General features: G+C 35.2%; 1 protein-coding gene across 1 annotated transcript; it reads left to right on the top strand.

Annotated features, from left to right (window-relative positions):
* The first annotated feature begins 8,278 nt into the window (after positions 1–8,278).
* Positions 8,279–10,317, top strand: LOC105788008 (glycosyltransferase BC10). The gene is made up of 2 exons (XM_012614672.2): positions 8,279–8,791; positions 9,679–10,317. The coding sequence occupies exons 1-2, from the start codon at positions 8,279–8,281 to the stop codon at positions 10,315–10,317; spliced, it is 1,152 nt and encodes a 383-aa protein (XP_012470126.1).
* The last annotated feature ends 7,585 nt before the right edge of the window (positions 10,318–17,902 follow it).

Below are 17,902 nucleotides of genomic sequence, written 5' to 3'. Positions count from 1 at the left end.
TGCTTAACCTGGGCATATCCTGGTATGGCTATGTGAGGACATCTTTGAACTCTTGAGGTAACTCAACATGGTCTTGTTTTGTTTCTCCGGTTATGTACATTCCTTTAAGGTCACAATCTTCACTGTCTCCTCTAGAAGTAAAATTTCCTTCATGCTCTACCATCCTCAACAAGTCCGGAGATAGGCTACAATCTATGTCATTTTCAAAGTGATGAGATCTCCCTAAACACATGCCTCGCTCAAAAAGAAAATTCTGAGTCTGTCATAGCGTCACTCATGTCATTGATATCTGGGGACCTATAGCAAGTGCCAACGAATATACAAAAGAATGTATGAATTTATGAATAATTATTTGTACAATATAATTATGAATGAAAGAATGATGTGGAAGAGAATCCAAAAGAATGAAAGAATAATTACTCGCAAAAAATGAAACAATATTGACTCAAAAATAAATGCAAAGATGTATGTTATTAGAATAACGACGTTCAGACATGAGCCTATTTTATAAAGGAATTTTTATTGCCTCTAGGCTGAAGGCAACAAGAGTGTTTTGAACATTACTCTGAGTAATCTCTAAATACTACAGGGGTTCCTTCTGCAGTCTAATTATTTAGAACACTCCCAAGTCTATAAGGGCGAAAATCTGACAAGGTCCCTTTTCATTTGTGTCCTCATATATGTCATTGATGTGGACGTTTCTTTTAACTCCTTCACAGAACTTCATTTTTTTATTATCCATCATATTTTGTTGGACCTTAGCTAACGCTCTTGCAGTAGTAGCTGGTCCTACCTCTCCCTTTGGAGTTGTTCAGGTCTTTCCAATCATTGGTCCATTACTTAGTTTTTGATCGAGTACCGTAGCGGTGTTTGGTAGGTTGGTTGGTTTCCAAGTTAACTGAGGAATGATTTTAATCAATTAGGCTCTTTTAGTAGACTTTAATGTTTATAATGTCATTCAATGTGAATGCATGCAATGAATGCATAAAGAGATGTTGATTCTGATTCAATTCCATTTAGAAAACTTTACTAGAAAACAAATCTCTTTACATAAAATGGATATTTATACGGCCTTGCCCTCATAGGCGGAGATATTCAATCCTCTTCTTCATTCGAGCGTTAAGATAAATCTCACGAACTCTTCAAAAAAATGTCTCTTCTATCTCCTTTTTGCTCGATCCGGGCCGTAACTTGTTGCTCACTCATCCTCGTGATACTCGTTGGCTTCTCTTTAAGAAGGTTCAGCAGCTCTTGAATAATTTTTGTCATCTTAAATCCTTGGGCAACGGAGCCATAGTCATGTAGTCCTCCATTAAATTATCATCCTTCTCTTATCACGTTTTCTTGGGTCATATTCGGACAACCATATTGTCATCCACTTTATCAAGAAACCCATTTCCTTATGACAAGCTCTCTATTTAGCAATTGAACATGAATCAACACCTCTTTTTTTTATGATGAAATGAAATGTCATGTCATGCAATCAAAATAAAACACAAAAGGTCAGTAACATATATAAACATAGAAAATAATCAAGAAATAGTAAAACATATATTCGGATATCTACCAGGGTATAGTGCGGTTCTACCTAAGGTAAGCTCCTAAGGCTCATTATATGCAGTTCGGTTCTAAAGTAAAGGTACCTGAACCAGCAGATTCCTCAATCCTCACCCATTATAGGCTCATATGAACCGAGTTCAGTTCAGGGGAATACATTTCCCTATGGCTGCACGTAGATGAAAATCTCACAAAGACATAGGTACGGATATATCCCGGAAGCGGTCCACTACCTTGCAGGGAGGTGAAAACCTCACGAAGGCATAGCTTCTCACTCCACTTAAAAGGGTAAAATTGTTCAACTCATGAGATGCATAATGCAAACAATATTTAAACAAGAAGATAATGAATGCAAAAGGATGTCATTAGTTTTTAAAAAAATATTTTCTCGACCATAAGACAAAAATTAATCAACTTTGTAGCTCGACTCTCTTATTTAAAAAAAAATCCCCAGCGGAGTCGCCAAGCTATCGAAACCATTTTTTTGAAAAACAAAATTTTAGGTTGTCGACTTTTTAAAAAAAATGAAAATTCGGGAGTCACCACCAATCTTTTATTGTGGTGTGATTGGATCACCTAAAATGATTTTGGTCTACGAATTTTAGAAAAAATGGGTCCGGGAGTCAATTACGTACGAGGAAGGATTAGCACCCTCATAACACCCAAAATTGGTACCTAATTAATTAATTAGTGTCTTAAGGTCGAAAATTTTAAAAATACAATCTTTAAAAACTTAAAACGTTATGTATTAAGACCCTTCTCAATTCAGAGAAGCAAAAATGCCACACCCAATGTGTTATGGCACAACATTCTAATTTCCTCCAAAATGAATTAGGTCAGAATACTCGTATAATAAAAAAAATTAAAAGAATATCCATTTATCCAAGATTTAAGAAATCGCGGCCCAATACGTTAGGGCACAATTCCTTTAGAATCTCAAACTCGGAATATTTCCTTTATTATTTTTTTAAAAATATTCATTTCGAGAAATCAATGCGTCACATCCAATACGTTAGGACACAACGTGTTGAATTCCCTCCCCAAAAAGGAATTAGGCCAAAATACCAAGCTGTCGAAACCATTTTTTGAAAAAAAAACAAAAATTTTAGGTTGTCGACCTTTTTTAAAAAAAATAAAGTTGGGAGTCGCCACCAATCTTTTATTGAAGTGTGATTGGATCACCTAAGAAAACGGCTTTGGTCTACGAGTTTTAGAAAAACGAATCCGGGAGTCGGTTATGTACGAGGAAGGATTAGCACCCTCGTACGCCCAAAATTGGTACCTAGTAATTAATTAATGTCTTAATGTCGAAAATTTGAAGAAATATAATCCTTAGAAAAAACTTAAAAACGTTACGTATTAAAACCTTTATCATTTCAGAGAAAGAAAATGCCACACCCAATACGTTAGGGCACGACATTCTAATTTTCCCCAAAAAGGAATTAGGCCAAAATACTAGTGTAATTAAAATTTAAAAGAATATTCATTTATTCAAGATTTAAGAAATCGCGGCCCAATACGTTAGGGCACAATTCCTTTAGAATCCTAAACTCGGAATATTTCCTTTATTATTTTTTTAAAATATTCATTTCGAGAAATCAATGCGTCACATCCAATACGTTAGGACACAACGTGTTGAATTCCCTCCCCAAAAAGGAATTAGGCCAAAATACTAGTGTAATAAAAATTTAAAAGAATATTCATTTATTCAAGATTTAAGAAATCGCGGCCCAATACGTTAGGGCACAATTCCTTTAGAATCCCAAACTCAGAATATTTCCTTTATTATTTTTTTAAAAATATTCATTTCGAGAAATCAATGCGTCACATCCAATACGTTAGGACACAACGTGTTGAATTCCCAATAATGAGTTCTTTATTTTTTATTAAAGAGAAATGCTCGATTGTTAGATTTAACGAAGAAAATCGAACCCAATACGTTAGGGCTCAATTTCCTTGAAAATCCTAAATACGAGCATTATCTCAATTTTGAAAAGTTTGAAATCGAGTAAAAAAATGATGTGATGCTACATTAAATATACCATGCAATAATAAATATTACAATGTCGAGAAATAATATAAATAAATGAATAAATAGAATCAATATACATAATAAAAAATAATCACATACAAAATATCAAATGAATGATCAAAAAAATGAATTTTAACATATAAACGAAAACATGAATTAATAATCGAATGAAGAAAATAAACAAAATATAAAGAATAAAAGGCACATAGTATATATGCATTGAAATTAAAAGTCATACACATAATTTACATATGAAATCTTGGGCTATGAAACTTATACATACATGATGCATTTATGAAAATAAAGGAAAAAAAATTATAAAGTATATAAAAAATATATTTGCATTTTTAAAAAAGAAATATGTTCATATATATAAAATATATACATATAGATAAAATAATAATTACATATAAATAAATAATTAATTAATTATATTATACTACAAAAAAATATGTATATGAAAATATATATACATATATTTTTTTAAAAAAATAAATATAAAAAAAGAATAAAAAACTAATTAATAAAAAAAATAAAGAAAATGAAAAAAAGACTAATTTGAACTGTAAATAAAAACTCTGAGGCAAATCTATACATAAATGGAAACTGAATGACCAAATTGAATGCGCATATTACATGGAGGGACCGGAAGGGAAATTTTCCCTATTTCCCTAAAGGACGTCGTCCAATCAGGATCGAATTGAAGTCGAAAATAAATAAAGGGGTAAATTTAAAATAAAAAAACTTAATTACAAAAACATTAAATGGCGGAGGGGCTAAATAAATAAATAAAATTCGCAGTGGTATCACCTTTTCCCTTTTTTAAAATCGTAAATAAGTAAAAAATAATCGAAAGAAAAAAAATAGTAAGCCACCCTTAAAAAACCGCCAATCGTTCTCTTTTTTATTCCTCCTCCTCCTCCTCCTCCCTTTTACAATGAAGGGAGAGGCCTCTATTTATAGCTGAGCCTCCCCAGATCCAACGGTACAGATCAATTACATCAACGGCTAAGATTAAAGGGTATCTACAAATTAAATATCTAAGATTACAAAATCATATCTTCTAAGATTGTATATATCATATCTAAGATTGCATATATCATATCTAAGATTGTATATCCTCAAAAATTATGTTTCCATATGTGAGCCCGGGCTAAAATTGGGTATTACAAATAGAATTCAAAGTTAATGAAGTAGAGAGAGGAAGCTTAGTAGGTTTTTGTTGGAATTTCGATACTAAGGAAGAAAAAATTGCAGAAAAGAAATGAGAAATTTAGCAACAAAATTATCTAATAAAGTTTTATATATTTTCCACGTCTATTTTGAACAATATAATAGGGGTATTAGTAACAAGAAAAACTAATAAATATGGAAAGAAATAACTTAAGATTTTATGCTAATAAATACTAAATATATTATACTAATAAATACTTAATCTTGTTGAAAGAAAATAGAATCTATAAACATAACTTGCAAGCAAGCTCTTCAAATCCTGTTCATATTCTTAGTTCACCAAAGTAATGAGCTCACCACTTTCTGTGAACTCTCAATCTTGATGGGTTCACCAAGTGTGTTCACTGCATGAATAGTCATCTCCCAACACTCCTCCTTGGACTTCATGCTGTGAACACCAATTTCCTTTTTCAGTTTCTCAAACCTGGAATTTTCAAGTGGTTTGGTCAAAATATCAACAAGTTTGCATCTTGGCCAGCTCACAAGCTTGTATTTTGATGAGCTCACATTTTATTCAGCTTGCATTTTGGAGATCATTTATGATAAGTTTCAACAATAGGCCTGATACTTTTAATAGGAAGATCATCAAAGCCTTTATCTTCATCTTTATCTTCAACTCTAGTCACCTTCTTAACCGGTTTTGACTTGCTCACTTGATTAAAAGAATTCACATGTCCCTGTCTTTTGTACCAGCTATATGATTCATCCACTGAATCGGTATAGGCCCTTGAAGCCACAAAGTTTCAATCCAACACAAAGATTTTATTATTCATTGAGTCTGTCACCACTTCTTGTTCCAATGAATCTAATATAGTGCAACATTTATCTTTGAAGACAACAATGTATTTCTTCATCAATTAACCAATGCTAAGGAGATTATGATCTATTTAAGGAACTAGAAGCACATTTGTAATTATTTTAGTACCTGTTGGAGTGCTGATTAGCACATCCACTTTTCCATTAGCTTCTAAGAGTTCGCCATTACTAATTCTCACCTTAAGATTGCATCTTCTGCCAATCTTCTTGAAGATTCTTGGTGTATCCACTACTGATCAACCAACCTTTCGCGACTCTATTTTTTTATGCAGAACTTGTGGATGTGAACATCTACTTCTCCTAAATGTGATCTCCTTCAGCTGTATGAGCCTGCACATTATGTTAAGGAGTTTTCCCTTTGTTCTTATATACCTTCTCCATATGGCCAAACTGTTTACAGCTTCTACGCTAAATATCTAGCCTGAACCAGCAATACCTTTCCGAGTGTTTTGTCTTTTTGCAGTGAGAACATGTTGGGTTTTCTTCCTTGCCACTATCTCTCCATCTATCATCTTTCTTCTCTTTCCAACTTTTCTTACCCTTATGTTTCTAGGGGTTCGCATCATTAATACTCAGGGCTTACAGTGCTTCTTCTTTTACGTGCTCCTAATGCCTTGATTCTATTCTTTACTCTTGAGCATACATGGCATTTATAAACTCTGAAAGAGAGATCACTGAGAGATCCCTTGAGTATTCGAGTGAGTAAATCTTCGATTGATACCTCTCAGGAAATGTTGTTATGACCTTCTCAACGACCCTTCTATCTGTGAAATTTTCCCCAAGTAACTTGATGTTATTTACTATCGCCATAATCCTGTCTATGTACTACTTCACTGTTTCAGCCTTCTTCATCTTCAAATTCTCAAAATCTCTCTTGAGATTAATGAGTTGTTGTTATCTAGTCTTATCTGAACCTTGAAACTCCTTATTTAGCTTATCTTAAGCTTATTTTAGGGTTTTGCAGACCATAATATGTGTGAATATGACATTCGAGACGGCATTTTGTATACAGCACATTGCCTTGTATCTTTTAGCTCACTCGCCACTATGGTGTTTGATTTAAGCAACTGTCACATTGTCCCTTAAGGGTGCGAGCTCGATGTCAGTATTCATAACCTCCCACAGGTCATAAGCTTGCACATATGTGTTCATCTTAACAACCCATATATGATAGTTTTCGCCATTGAAAATGAACGGTGAAGGTGGTGAAAAACTCGCAGAAGCCATGTGTAACTTAGAAAGAACAACAACGGTCATTTAAGAAGGTAGCTTTGATACCAATTGTTGAAATTTCAATACTAAGGAAGAAAAATTGTAGAGAAGAAATGAGAAATTTAGCAACAAATTTGTCTGCTAAAGTTTTATATATTTCCCACATCTATTTTGAACAATGTAACAGAGGTATTTATAACAAAAAAAACTGTTAAATATGGAAAGAAATAACTTAAGATTTTATGTTAATAAATGCTAAATATATTATACTAATAAATACTAAATCTTCTAAAAAGAAAATATAATCTGTAAACATAACTTGCAAGCAAGCTCTTCAAATCCTGTTCATATTCTTAGCTCACCAAAGTAATGAGCTCGCCACTTACTATGAGCTCACCAATCTTGATGGGTTCATCAAGTGTATTCGCTGCATGAATGGTAATCTCCCAACAGTTTTAAAAAGTAAAGGTTGCAGGGAGCTGGAATATTTCTAGGTTTAATGAAGTGAGGATAGTGATGAAGATCCATAATATTAGAAAAAACATGGATAAAACCAAAGAGATAACCACATATGAGACAAAGAAAAGGAAAATAAAGCTCCTGGAAGGGGGGAAAATTAGTACAAGGTTTCTCCCAAGTGAGATCTTCTATCATCTTTCATGTTAGTAACACAGCAAATATGTATAAAAATAAAATCATAAATTAAAAGAACGTATTTTAAAAAATTGAAATTTACTTCCTTGTCCAATGATAGTATTTTGGTTTGTAAAGTTCTATTTTAGCGGTCCATGCACCCATGAATACTAAGCCCTCTTCTTCTAATCTTCTTCATTCCTTTCCAAGTGGCATTTCATTTATTTATTTATTGAATAAAACCCATTTATATGTAATAAATAAAAGTCCATTTTTAAAACTAAAATTCCAAAAAATTTGTCTGAGAAATCAGTTGAGATTCAACGAGAGAATAGGTTCAGAGTTAGAGACTAACCATAAGTTTTTGATTTCATCTTCTAAGAACAATTCCCCCAGACCCAGAGGAATGACGGACATTGCAGCACAAGCTTCAAACATAACACAAACACACACACAATCTCAATTCTAATACTCAGAAAAGACAACAGCAGACGGAAATTCTACTTGTTACCAAATCCGAGGTTTCACTTTTCATTGCACTTTTTTTTCCTTTCCTTTTTGCTGTTTGATTACATTAATAACAATATCTTCCATTGTTGCCATATGTATTTACCTTGGTTTTTTCAAATACCCAATTTGCAGAAACCGATATACTTTTGCATATTTATATCAGTGATCTATATATGATGCGTTTGCAGATGTTCTGATCTTAAAAAAGGGTGTTTCTTGGTTTGGTTTTTTAAAGGAAAAACAAACCCAGAAAAGCTGGACTGATATAAGTTTGAGGGAATAAAGATGCAGGCAAGGATGGTGGCAATGGAGGAAGGTAAAGACCAGGCATCTGCAATCAGAACAAGCATCTCCAGGACATTGCCATTGAGACTCCTCCTGTTTTGTTTGTTGTTCGCGGTGTTGGCCATTGGATTGTCGATCATCTGTATGTATTCTCTTCGGTTTTTCATCTTCCAGCAAACAGTAGCACCATCCACTTTTCGCCCATGGTTTGAAGAGGTTCATACCATAGAAAGATGGATTAGGCCTCCAACAAACTTGTGGCATTCAATCAATGACAATGAACTGCTTTGGAGAGCTTCATTTGTTCCTAAAATCAAGCAATATCCCTTTTTGAGAGTCCCCAAGATTGCCTTCATGTTCTTGACTAAGGGGCCATTGCCCTTGGCTCCTCTTTGGGACAGGTTTTTCAAGGGAAATGAAAGGCATTGCTCCATATATGTCCATGCTTTGCCATCTTATATTTCTGGCTATCCGCAATCATCTGCTTTCCATAGGAGACAAATCCCAAGTCAGGTATTATTACCCAATCTTTCATATTAACTTCTTTCTCTTTTTTCTTTTTCTTCTTAACATAAATTTCATTACAAGGGTACATTCATATTTTGGTGAATCATCATATCCCTATGAATGTTGAAATATGTGTGGGAAATACGATTACTTTGAGGAAAATGCATGGATTTCTCTAGTTGGAAGAAAATTCTATAAAGGGTTCTTGTACTGAGCAATTCTTTTTAGGTTTATTCCGTCTACTTGATTGTCTTTACTTTTTATTTAAATATGTAATTTTAATTTTAGGGTTAATTTTTTCATTAATTCTGTCAAGTATTTTAATGTAATTTATTATATTTAAAATGTGATATGTGACATATATACTTGTATAGTTGGACAAATTTTTGCTCATTTAATAAAAATAAAAATAAGAGAAAATATAATATTTGTCCAACTATGCAAAAATACTAGGATGTATATCCATCATATGCTTATAAAATAAATTGTATCAAATTATTTGATGGAAGTAATGAAAAATGTTGTCATCAAAATCGAAAATATTGTAAGAAATAAATATGTTAATATATATATATATATATCTATATATATAATTTCACCAAACATATTGTACATTTTTGTATGTCAAGTTTTAATAATTTTGAGTGCTTAAACGGGGAAGGCAGTTCTAATTACCATTGGCAATGAGAACTGAGAAGCTTCTTGATTCTTAAGGTTTTTTTGTTTGTTTGTTTTTTTGCCTTGCACCGACTTTATTTTTAGAAAAAAAAAACCTCGTATTCAACTAATATTGGAGATGGGTCACACCCAAATCCGAATATGTTATTAGGCCTAATAGCAGGAAGTTGTTTTCTGAAAATGGTGGTTTAAATTATTTTTGTTTTCCTTTGCAGATGGTGGAGTGGGGAAAGATGAGTATGTGCGAGGCTGAGAGAAGACTCCTTGCTAATGCATTGCTCGATATCTCCAATGAATGGTTTATTCTCTTATCTGAGTCTTGCATTCCTCTCTACAATTTCAGCGTAATCTATCACTACATCTCGAGATCAAACCACAGTTTTATGGAATCGTACGACGATCCCGGACCTTACGGGAGAGGCCGCTACGATTCCCGCATGGAACCGGAGGTCACACTGGGTCAATGGCGCAAAGGGTCTCAATGGTTTGAAGTTAACAGGATGCTCGCGATTAACATAATTGAGGACAACAAATATTATCCAAAGTTCAAGGAGTTTTGCCAGCCAGCTTGTTATGTGGACGAACACTATTTCACCACAATGTTAACCATCCAAGTGCCTCATCTCTTAGCCAACCGGACCCTTACATGGACCGACTGGTCAAGGGGTGGCGCTCATCCTGCCACTTTCGGCAAGGATGATATGACTGAAGCTTTCTTTCAGAAAATCTTTGAAGGTCAAGCATGTCTTTATAATGGCCAGCCAACTTCCCTTTGTTTTCTATTTGCTAGGAAGTTTGCTCCCAATGCTTTGGATCCTTTGTTAGAGTTAGCACCCAAAGTTTTCGGGTTTTGACCTTTTGTTATTTGGTGCAAGTGTTGGATACTTATATGCATCCGCCACGAGCATGTTCATTTTTTTTTTTGAAGTTTTTTCATGTATTTAGAAATTTTTTAAAGCGTTATATTTTCATAATTATATTCAAACATGTATTGAGTATGAATATCCAGCACGAGTAGTTAAAAAAAAATAGCCGGAGTACCATAAAATTTAACTAGGTTTGATTTTATTAAAGTGTTTCTTTGAGTTTTAATATGCAATTTCCGGCCTATGTTGCCAATGATTAATCCACAATTCTACCCTGAGTTCACAATCCAGCCTTGGGAAAACACTAGAGAATATCCTGAATTGAGATATTTACATACAAAATTTATTGAATGTAATACTGTGTATTGCACATTATGTACACTATAATTATTTCTTATTATCTCAAATTTAAGATTTGATTGGCTACCAAACACCAAAGATAAATCGCACATGAGATTTATTTCTTGTTGGGAATTATAGAATCAAAAGCAAAATCCAATTCAGTCAAATAAATATAAACATAGAATAAGATCATTAAGTAGCAGTTAATAATCCTAAGTGTCGTTGTTTATTATATATAGAAGCCCATTCAAATGGATCCAACATTTTTTTTTTAACCTCTCGCCTTGACAAATTGTCTTCATCAACCTTCTCCTGTGTCTTGGTTGGCACGGCATGAGCTGCTGGCTGTGGAAACCCAACTGAAACCTCCAACCCGTAATCATCAGCCACTTGCTGCTTTAAGCAGTTAACCTCGCCCTCTGGTAGAACCAGCCATAGCACTCTCCAATAAATAACTTCCATATTCACAAACTACTTCTCAAATTAATCCATGGTCTCGGACATTTTCTGCAAATTGCCTGTCCAAAAAAAAACCTCAAATTTTACCGTTCCCACGTCATCAAAATTAATATACAGTATAGAAAAAGCAAAAGAATTGAAGAATTTTACTTTCTTCGCAATATTCTAAATTTGGGGTTTTTTTATCAAAATAATACAAAAAAAATTAATTAAAAAAATGAGATAGGTTATTAATTCTAGACTAAAATTAGGTGCCATCAATCTATGAGGCTACATCAATTATAAAAAATAATATTTTAATAAAAATAAATATAATTAAAAAATTAAAAATAATATTGTAATGGCCCAATTTTGACCCGAGCCCAATGCCAAAACCAAATAAAACCAAATACAAAATAATTAATAAACCCAAATCGTTTCAGCCCATTACCCAAAATTAACCCTAAACCCAAATGGCTCAATAACAAAAACCCTAGCCCAAATGGAAAACAAAATTTCAGCTAAGGGAACCCTAAGGTGCACCGCACTCTGCCCATGCCCCAGCGCCGCACGTGGCCTCCTCGCGTGCCCTTCGTGCCGCCGCACGCGAGCGCCCCATCCACGCGCATCTGACACTGCTTTGTCACCTGCAAAGAGAGCCAACACGCACAAGGACCAAAGCAGAAAAACAAATAGAAAACGACAAATGAAACGGAGATTAAACGTTTGTAATCTGGCTATAAAAGCCCCAAGCAGTTTCTTTGTATTTTTTCGAATACAAGTAATAAAAAATACAGATTTCCAAACTATTGAAGGTGGTTTTTCATAGCTTGGTTTCAGAATAAATAAACAAAAGAGGAATAAAAGAAAACGGTTTTGAAATATACCAGTCCCTCGCGGTGCGCCGCCCTTGGAGGCTTCATCCGTTCGACCGAGTCATGGAAACCCCTAGGGTTTCGTTCGGGGGCCGAAAGGCCATTTTCTTTTCTTTCCCTTTCATTTTAGTTCAAAATACCCAAATCAGGTTTGTGCGTGAAAGAAAACATTTTTTTTTAAAAAGAGAGGGGATTTTGGACGTTTTTCGCCCTCCGGCGCGATGGCGCTACGGCGGAGCCACCGTGAGGGCTCGCCGGTGCCTTGGCCAAACTTGAAGGACGAGAGAGAGAGCTAGAAGGCTCTCTGTGTTTTTTTTAAAATAAGGTTAAACTGATTTTTTTTCTGATTTTTGGCATTTATATGGGGTGAAATACGGTGCCGTTTTGAGCCTTAGTAACCATGGCCAAAACGATGCCGTTTTGTGTTTGACTCGAAGATCTGACCCAATTAAGTAGAGGATCCGCGTGTTTTCAAGGCCGAGTGGGCGATTTGTGCTGCGGGTCCTTCTGCTTTGTTACTTGTCTTCAATTGGTCATTCTGTCCTTTCTTTAGCATTTTTAATTTGACCCCATATTTTTTGCACTTGTCTCAGTTTAGTCCTGCGCAAAACGTCGCGCATAAGAGATGGGGATATTGCCCAGTCAGTCTCTCATCCTTCGAGCGTGTTCTATTGTGGTCCCTGGTAGTGCACCTTTTATTATTTACAATATTTACCCCAAATTTCACTTCAATTTCAGTTTAATCCTTAGCCCGTTTAACTTCTTTTTTTGTTTTTTTTAAGGGAAAAGGGTTTATTAATTGTCTTATTCAATATTGTATTTATTCGTTCATTTACTTATTTTCAATTTGTAATCTAATTTATATTTTTTTTATCTTATCTATTTTTTGTTGTTTTCATTGATTTGTTTATTTTATGTTTGCCATTAATAATGCTATTTATTCTATTATTATTTATTTTCTTTTGTTAAATACTTTCAAAAATAAATTTATTATTATAATTGTTGTTATTGTGTTATTGTCATTGGCATAATTGTTCTAGGTAATGCATGTTAACATTGAAATTTATTAGTATCAATGTTATATGTGTATTCTATGATGCATACTATGTCATGATTGTTTTAAATGAGTATCGTATTATCATTATTAGTCGTGTATAGACCTGTCCATGGGCCGGGCTGGGCCCGAAAAAAATTTTGGCCCGACTCTTAGGCCCGGGCCCGGCCCGAAATATGGGCTTAAAATTTGCCCAGGCCCGGCCCTAGAAAAAAAATAATAAGCCCGAGCCCGGCCTGATTTTTAATAAACACAAAAAAATATTTTAAAAATAAAAAAATAAAAATATTTTTAAAGTATTTTAAAATTAAAAATAAAATAAAAATATATATTTATTATATTGGTAGGGCAGTAAATGGCTGCTCGGGCCAAAAAGTTGAGCCGAGCCAGGCCCATTTTTAAACGGCCTCGTTTTTGCCCAAGCCCATATTTCGCTTATATTTTTACCCAAACCCTCCCATATTTTGGTGGGCAGTCGGGTAGGCAGGTTGCCCGACCATAAGGTGTCTAGTCGTGTACGACCCCTCCTTTTAAAAAAAACAATTTCTTTTTTAATATAATCAAAATGCACATACTATTTTTAAATATTTTATTAGTACACATTCAAATTCAAAAAAATTTCAAAATAAGACAATATTTTACGTTTGGAAATTTGAGAAAACGTGTCCTAACGTGTTGGGTTTCGATTTCTCGTTCGACGAAATAGCCAAATATCCTCTTAAAATTTCAAAGTAGAGGTTTTGGGAACCATAAGGTAATCTTGGTTTCGAAGGTTTAAAATATTGTATCCTAACATGTTGGATGTGATATTCCTTCAAAACAAGAGAATCCTAAAATTCTGACCCCTGTTATTCGAGTTTTTTTAGGATCGTATTTTTAACAAAACTCTTCAAAGTTTTCAATCTTCGACATTAAGACACTAATTAATCAACTAGGTACCAATTTTTGGGCGTTAAAAGGGTGCTAATCCTTCATCGTACGTAACCGACTCCCTAACCCATCTTTCTGAATTCCGCAGACCAAAAACATTGTTTTAATAAATCCAAACCGTGTATTAAAAACAACAGTTTTACGAGGTGACCCAATCACACCTCATCAAAAAACGATTGGTGGCGACTCCTATTTTCATTTTATTTTCAAAATCCAAGTCAACCCCGTTTTTACAAAAAAATGGTGTCAACAGCTTGGCGACTCTGCTGGGGAAGTTCAAGAGAGTCAAGCCGTAAATTGATTAATTTTTATCTTTTTTTCGAAAGTTAAAAATTTGGTTTTAACTTATGATCCTCTCGTTGCATTTCCTCTGTTTTGAGTTATACTTTTCATTATGTTCTGTATTTTATTTTTTATATCTCCTCATATTGCATTGCATGACCGTTGGTCACACCCTTTTAAGTGGGAGTGAGAAACTACGCCTTCGTGAGGTTTTCACATCCGCATGGGATAGTGAATCACTTTCGAGATACATTTGTACCTATGTCTTCGTGAGATTTTCATCTCTGCATGGCCATAAGGAAATTTATTCCCCTGAACTGAACTCGGTCTATATAAGCCTATAATGGGTGAGGATAGAGGAATCTGCTGGTTCGGGTACCTTTACTTTAGAACCAACTGCATATAATGAGCCCTAGGAGCCTACCCTAGGTAGAACCACATCGAACCCTAGTGGTTTCCTGAATAGTAGTTTTAATTATTATTTCTTGTATATTTTGAATTTTAGTTTTGTGTTATACTAACTTGCTTTGTTTTTGCTTTGGCTGTGATTGCATGGCATTTCATCATAAAAGAGGTGTTGATTCACGCTCAGTGTCTAAATAGAGAGCTTGTCATAAGAAAATGAGTTTCTTGATAAAATGGAAGACAATACGGTCGCCCGAATATGGTCCTAGAAAACATAACGAGGTAAAGGTGATAGTTTGATGAATGAGTACACGGCTTCACTTTGTGGCTCGAGGATTCAAGTTGACGAAAGTTATTCAAGAGCCGCTAATGTTCCAACTCTTTTAAAGGAGCCAAAAAGCGTCACGAAGATGAGTGAACAATGGGCCGCGACTCGGATCAAGCAAAAAGGAGATTGAAGAGGCACCTTTTGGAAAATTCTCGAGAGCCGATCTTAGCATTTGAACATGAAAAAAAGGATCAATATATTCGTTTTATGTAAAGAGATTTGTTTTCTAGTAAAGTTGTTCTAATAGAATTGAATCAGAATCAACGTCTCTTTTTGCATTCATTCCATTCATCTGCATTAAATTTCATTGCATCATTTGTATTAAATTTCACGAAAGAGCCCGAATTAAACGAGATTATTTCAGTTAATCTGGAAACCAATAAGAATCCACCAACCAAATATCACTACGGTACCCACCGCAAAACAAAAGCAATGGATCAGAGGTTAGAAAGATTAGAACAATTGCAAAATGAGATGCAAGATCAGATGCAGGAGCGACTGGATAAAATCCAACAAGGCATGCTAGAATCCCAAAGAACTATGATGAACCAATTGGCGCAGTTATTGGCTAGAGGGAATGATAAAAGAAAAAACCCTGTAATTTATTCTGAGGTTGATCATGAGGACTCTGTTTATCCTCCAGGTTTCACCCTGTTGAGCACCCAAGCACAACAAGATATGTACTCGCAAAGAGTACCTGTCACCATCAAACCCCAATATCAGGTCAGTGCCCTAGCATCGATGAACTTTCCAACAGGCTCGAGTTCTAATCCCGAGGATAACCTTACCAATCCTGTGGTCCCTAATCTCGATGACATGGTAAAAATAGAAAAGGCAAGAATGGATCTGCCAAAACAACTTGAGGACCGGTGTAAATGGCTAGAGGAGAAATTTAGAGCCATGGAGAACGCCGACTACCATTGTGGAGTTGACACCAAAGACTTGAGTTTGGTTCCTGATCTGGTGCTCCCACCTAAGTTCAAAATGCCAGAGTTTGAAAAATATAATGGGACTAGTTGTCCTGAAGCTCACATCACGATGTTCTGCCAAAGAATGAAGGGATACATTAATAACGAGCAACTGTTAATTCATTACTTCTAAGACAGTCTGATTGGATCGGCTGCCAAATGGTACAACCAACTGAGTCGTGCCAAGGTTCAATCATGGAAGGACTTGACACAGGCTTTCATGAAGCAATATGGCCACGTGATAGACATAACGCCCGACAGAATTACACTACATAACATGGAAAAGAAGCAAAGTGAGAGCTTCAGGCAATACGCCCAGAGATGGAGAGAAGTGGCAACGCAAGTTCAGCCATCTCTTTTGGAAAACAAAACCACGATGCTTTTCATCAACACTCTGAAAGCCCCATTCATTAACCATATATTGGGAAGCGCTACCATGAGCTTCTCAGATACGGTAATGTCTGGAGAGATGATTGAGAACACCATAAGAAGTGGGAAGATAGACGCGGGAGAAAGCGCCAAAAGATTAACTCCGAAGAAAAATGAAAATAAAATGAATAATGTGAACAAAGGGTATTCCAAATCAGTCACCATCGCCCAATCAAGGGCCATGACTACTTGCTATCAAGGCACCTCAAGGCAAGAATCCAACTCGAGGCTAAATATAGAAAGACTCCAATTCACACTCATCTTAATGACGTATAAAGAACCGTATCATAATTTATTTGATGCGCATGTAGTAGCTCTATTCTACTCAGAACCCATGCAACCCTCGTACCCTAAATGGTACGACGCGAATGCCCAATGCGAGTATCACGCGGGAACTACAGGGCACTCGATTGAAAACTATACTGTGTTCAAGAAGCTAGTTGAAAAATTTATCAAGATAGGGATCGTAAAATTTGATGACCCATCAGGACCAAACGTAGTAGGGAATCTGTTACCTAGTCATCTAGACCTAGGGGTAAACGCGATAGCTGAGAATGGAGGAAAAAAAACCAAAACCAATGTTGCAGAAGTAAAAACCCCACTCAAATGGGTTTTGAAACAAATGATGGACATATGATTAACTATTCAGAATTTGGAGAAAAGACTAAAAGGGATGAGGAGCTACTGTGAGTTCCACACTGAAAAAGGTCATGAAATCCTAGAATACGTTGAATTCAAAGCCTTGGTGTAAAATCTAATGGATAATAAAGAGTTGGAATTCTTTGAGGAAGTCAAAGGCCCGGAAGGAATGTTGGAAAATTTGAATGTTAACACCGTATCCGAAGAATGAGCTAGGAAGGCATCCGCCCTTAACACACTTGGGAGTGTTTTGAACAATTGGACTGTGGAAGAGATCCCTGTATTTTTTAGACCTAATTCAGAGTAATGTCCAAAACACACTTATTGCTCTAAGCCTAGGAGCAATAAGAATCCTTTTGTGAGATAGGCTTATGTTCAATATCTTTATTTCAATAAAAATGCATCTTTGTTTCTCGCTTCGAACAAATATTCTTTCATTGTTTCCATTTCATTCATAATCACACTGTACAAATAAATATTCTTAGATTCTTTTATTATTTGGATCTACCTTCGTCCCTACAACAGGTCTCCAGATATCAAAGACATGAGCGACGCTGCTATTGACTCAGAACCTCATTTTGAGCAAGATATGTGTCCAAAGGAACCTCAAGACTTTGAAGGGGACCGAGACTGTAGCTTATCTCCTGATTTGTTAAGGATGGCAGAATAAGATCCTACCTTACAAAAAAATCAATGGAAGCCATGGCCTTCCTTAATGTGGGGCATGTATGTCATCAAACTGATCGCGCCAAAAGATTCTAACAGTCAGCAACTCATCTTTATGGTCATCGATTACTTCACTAAGTGGGTAGAAACTACTTCATATGCCAATGTCACGAAGTCAACAGTCAGCAAATTCTTGAAAATCATATGTCAATATGGA

The sequence above is a fragment of the Gossypium raimondii genome, chromosome 2 (assembly GCF_025698545.1).
Source record: "Gossypium raimondii isolate GPD5lz chromosome 2, ASM2569854v1, whole genome shotgun sequence".
Lineage (NCBI taxonomy): Eukaryota > Viridiplantae > Streptophyta > Magnoliopsida > Malvales > Malvaceae > Gossypium > Gossypium raimondii.
Note: the sequence above shows the minus strand (reverse complement) of the source record. Positions and strands in the feature narration are given on the sequence as shown.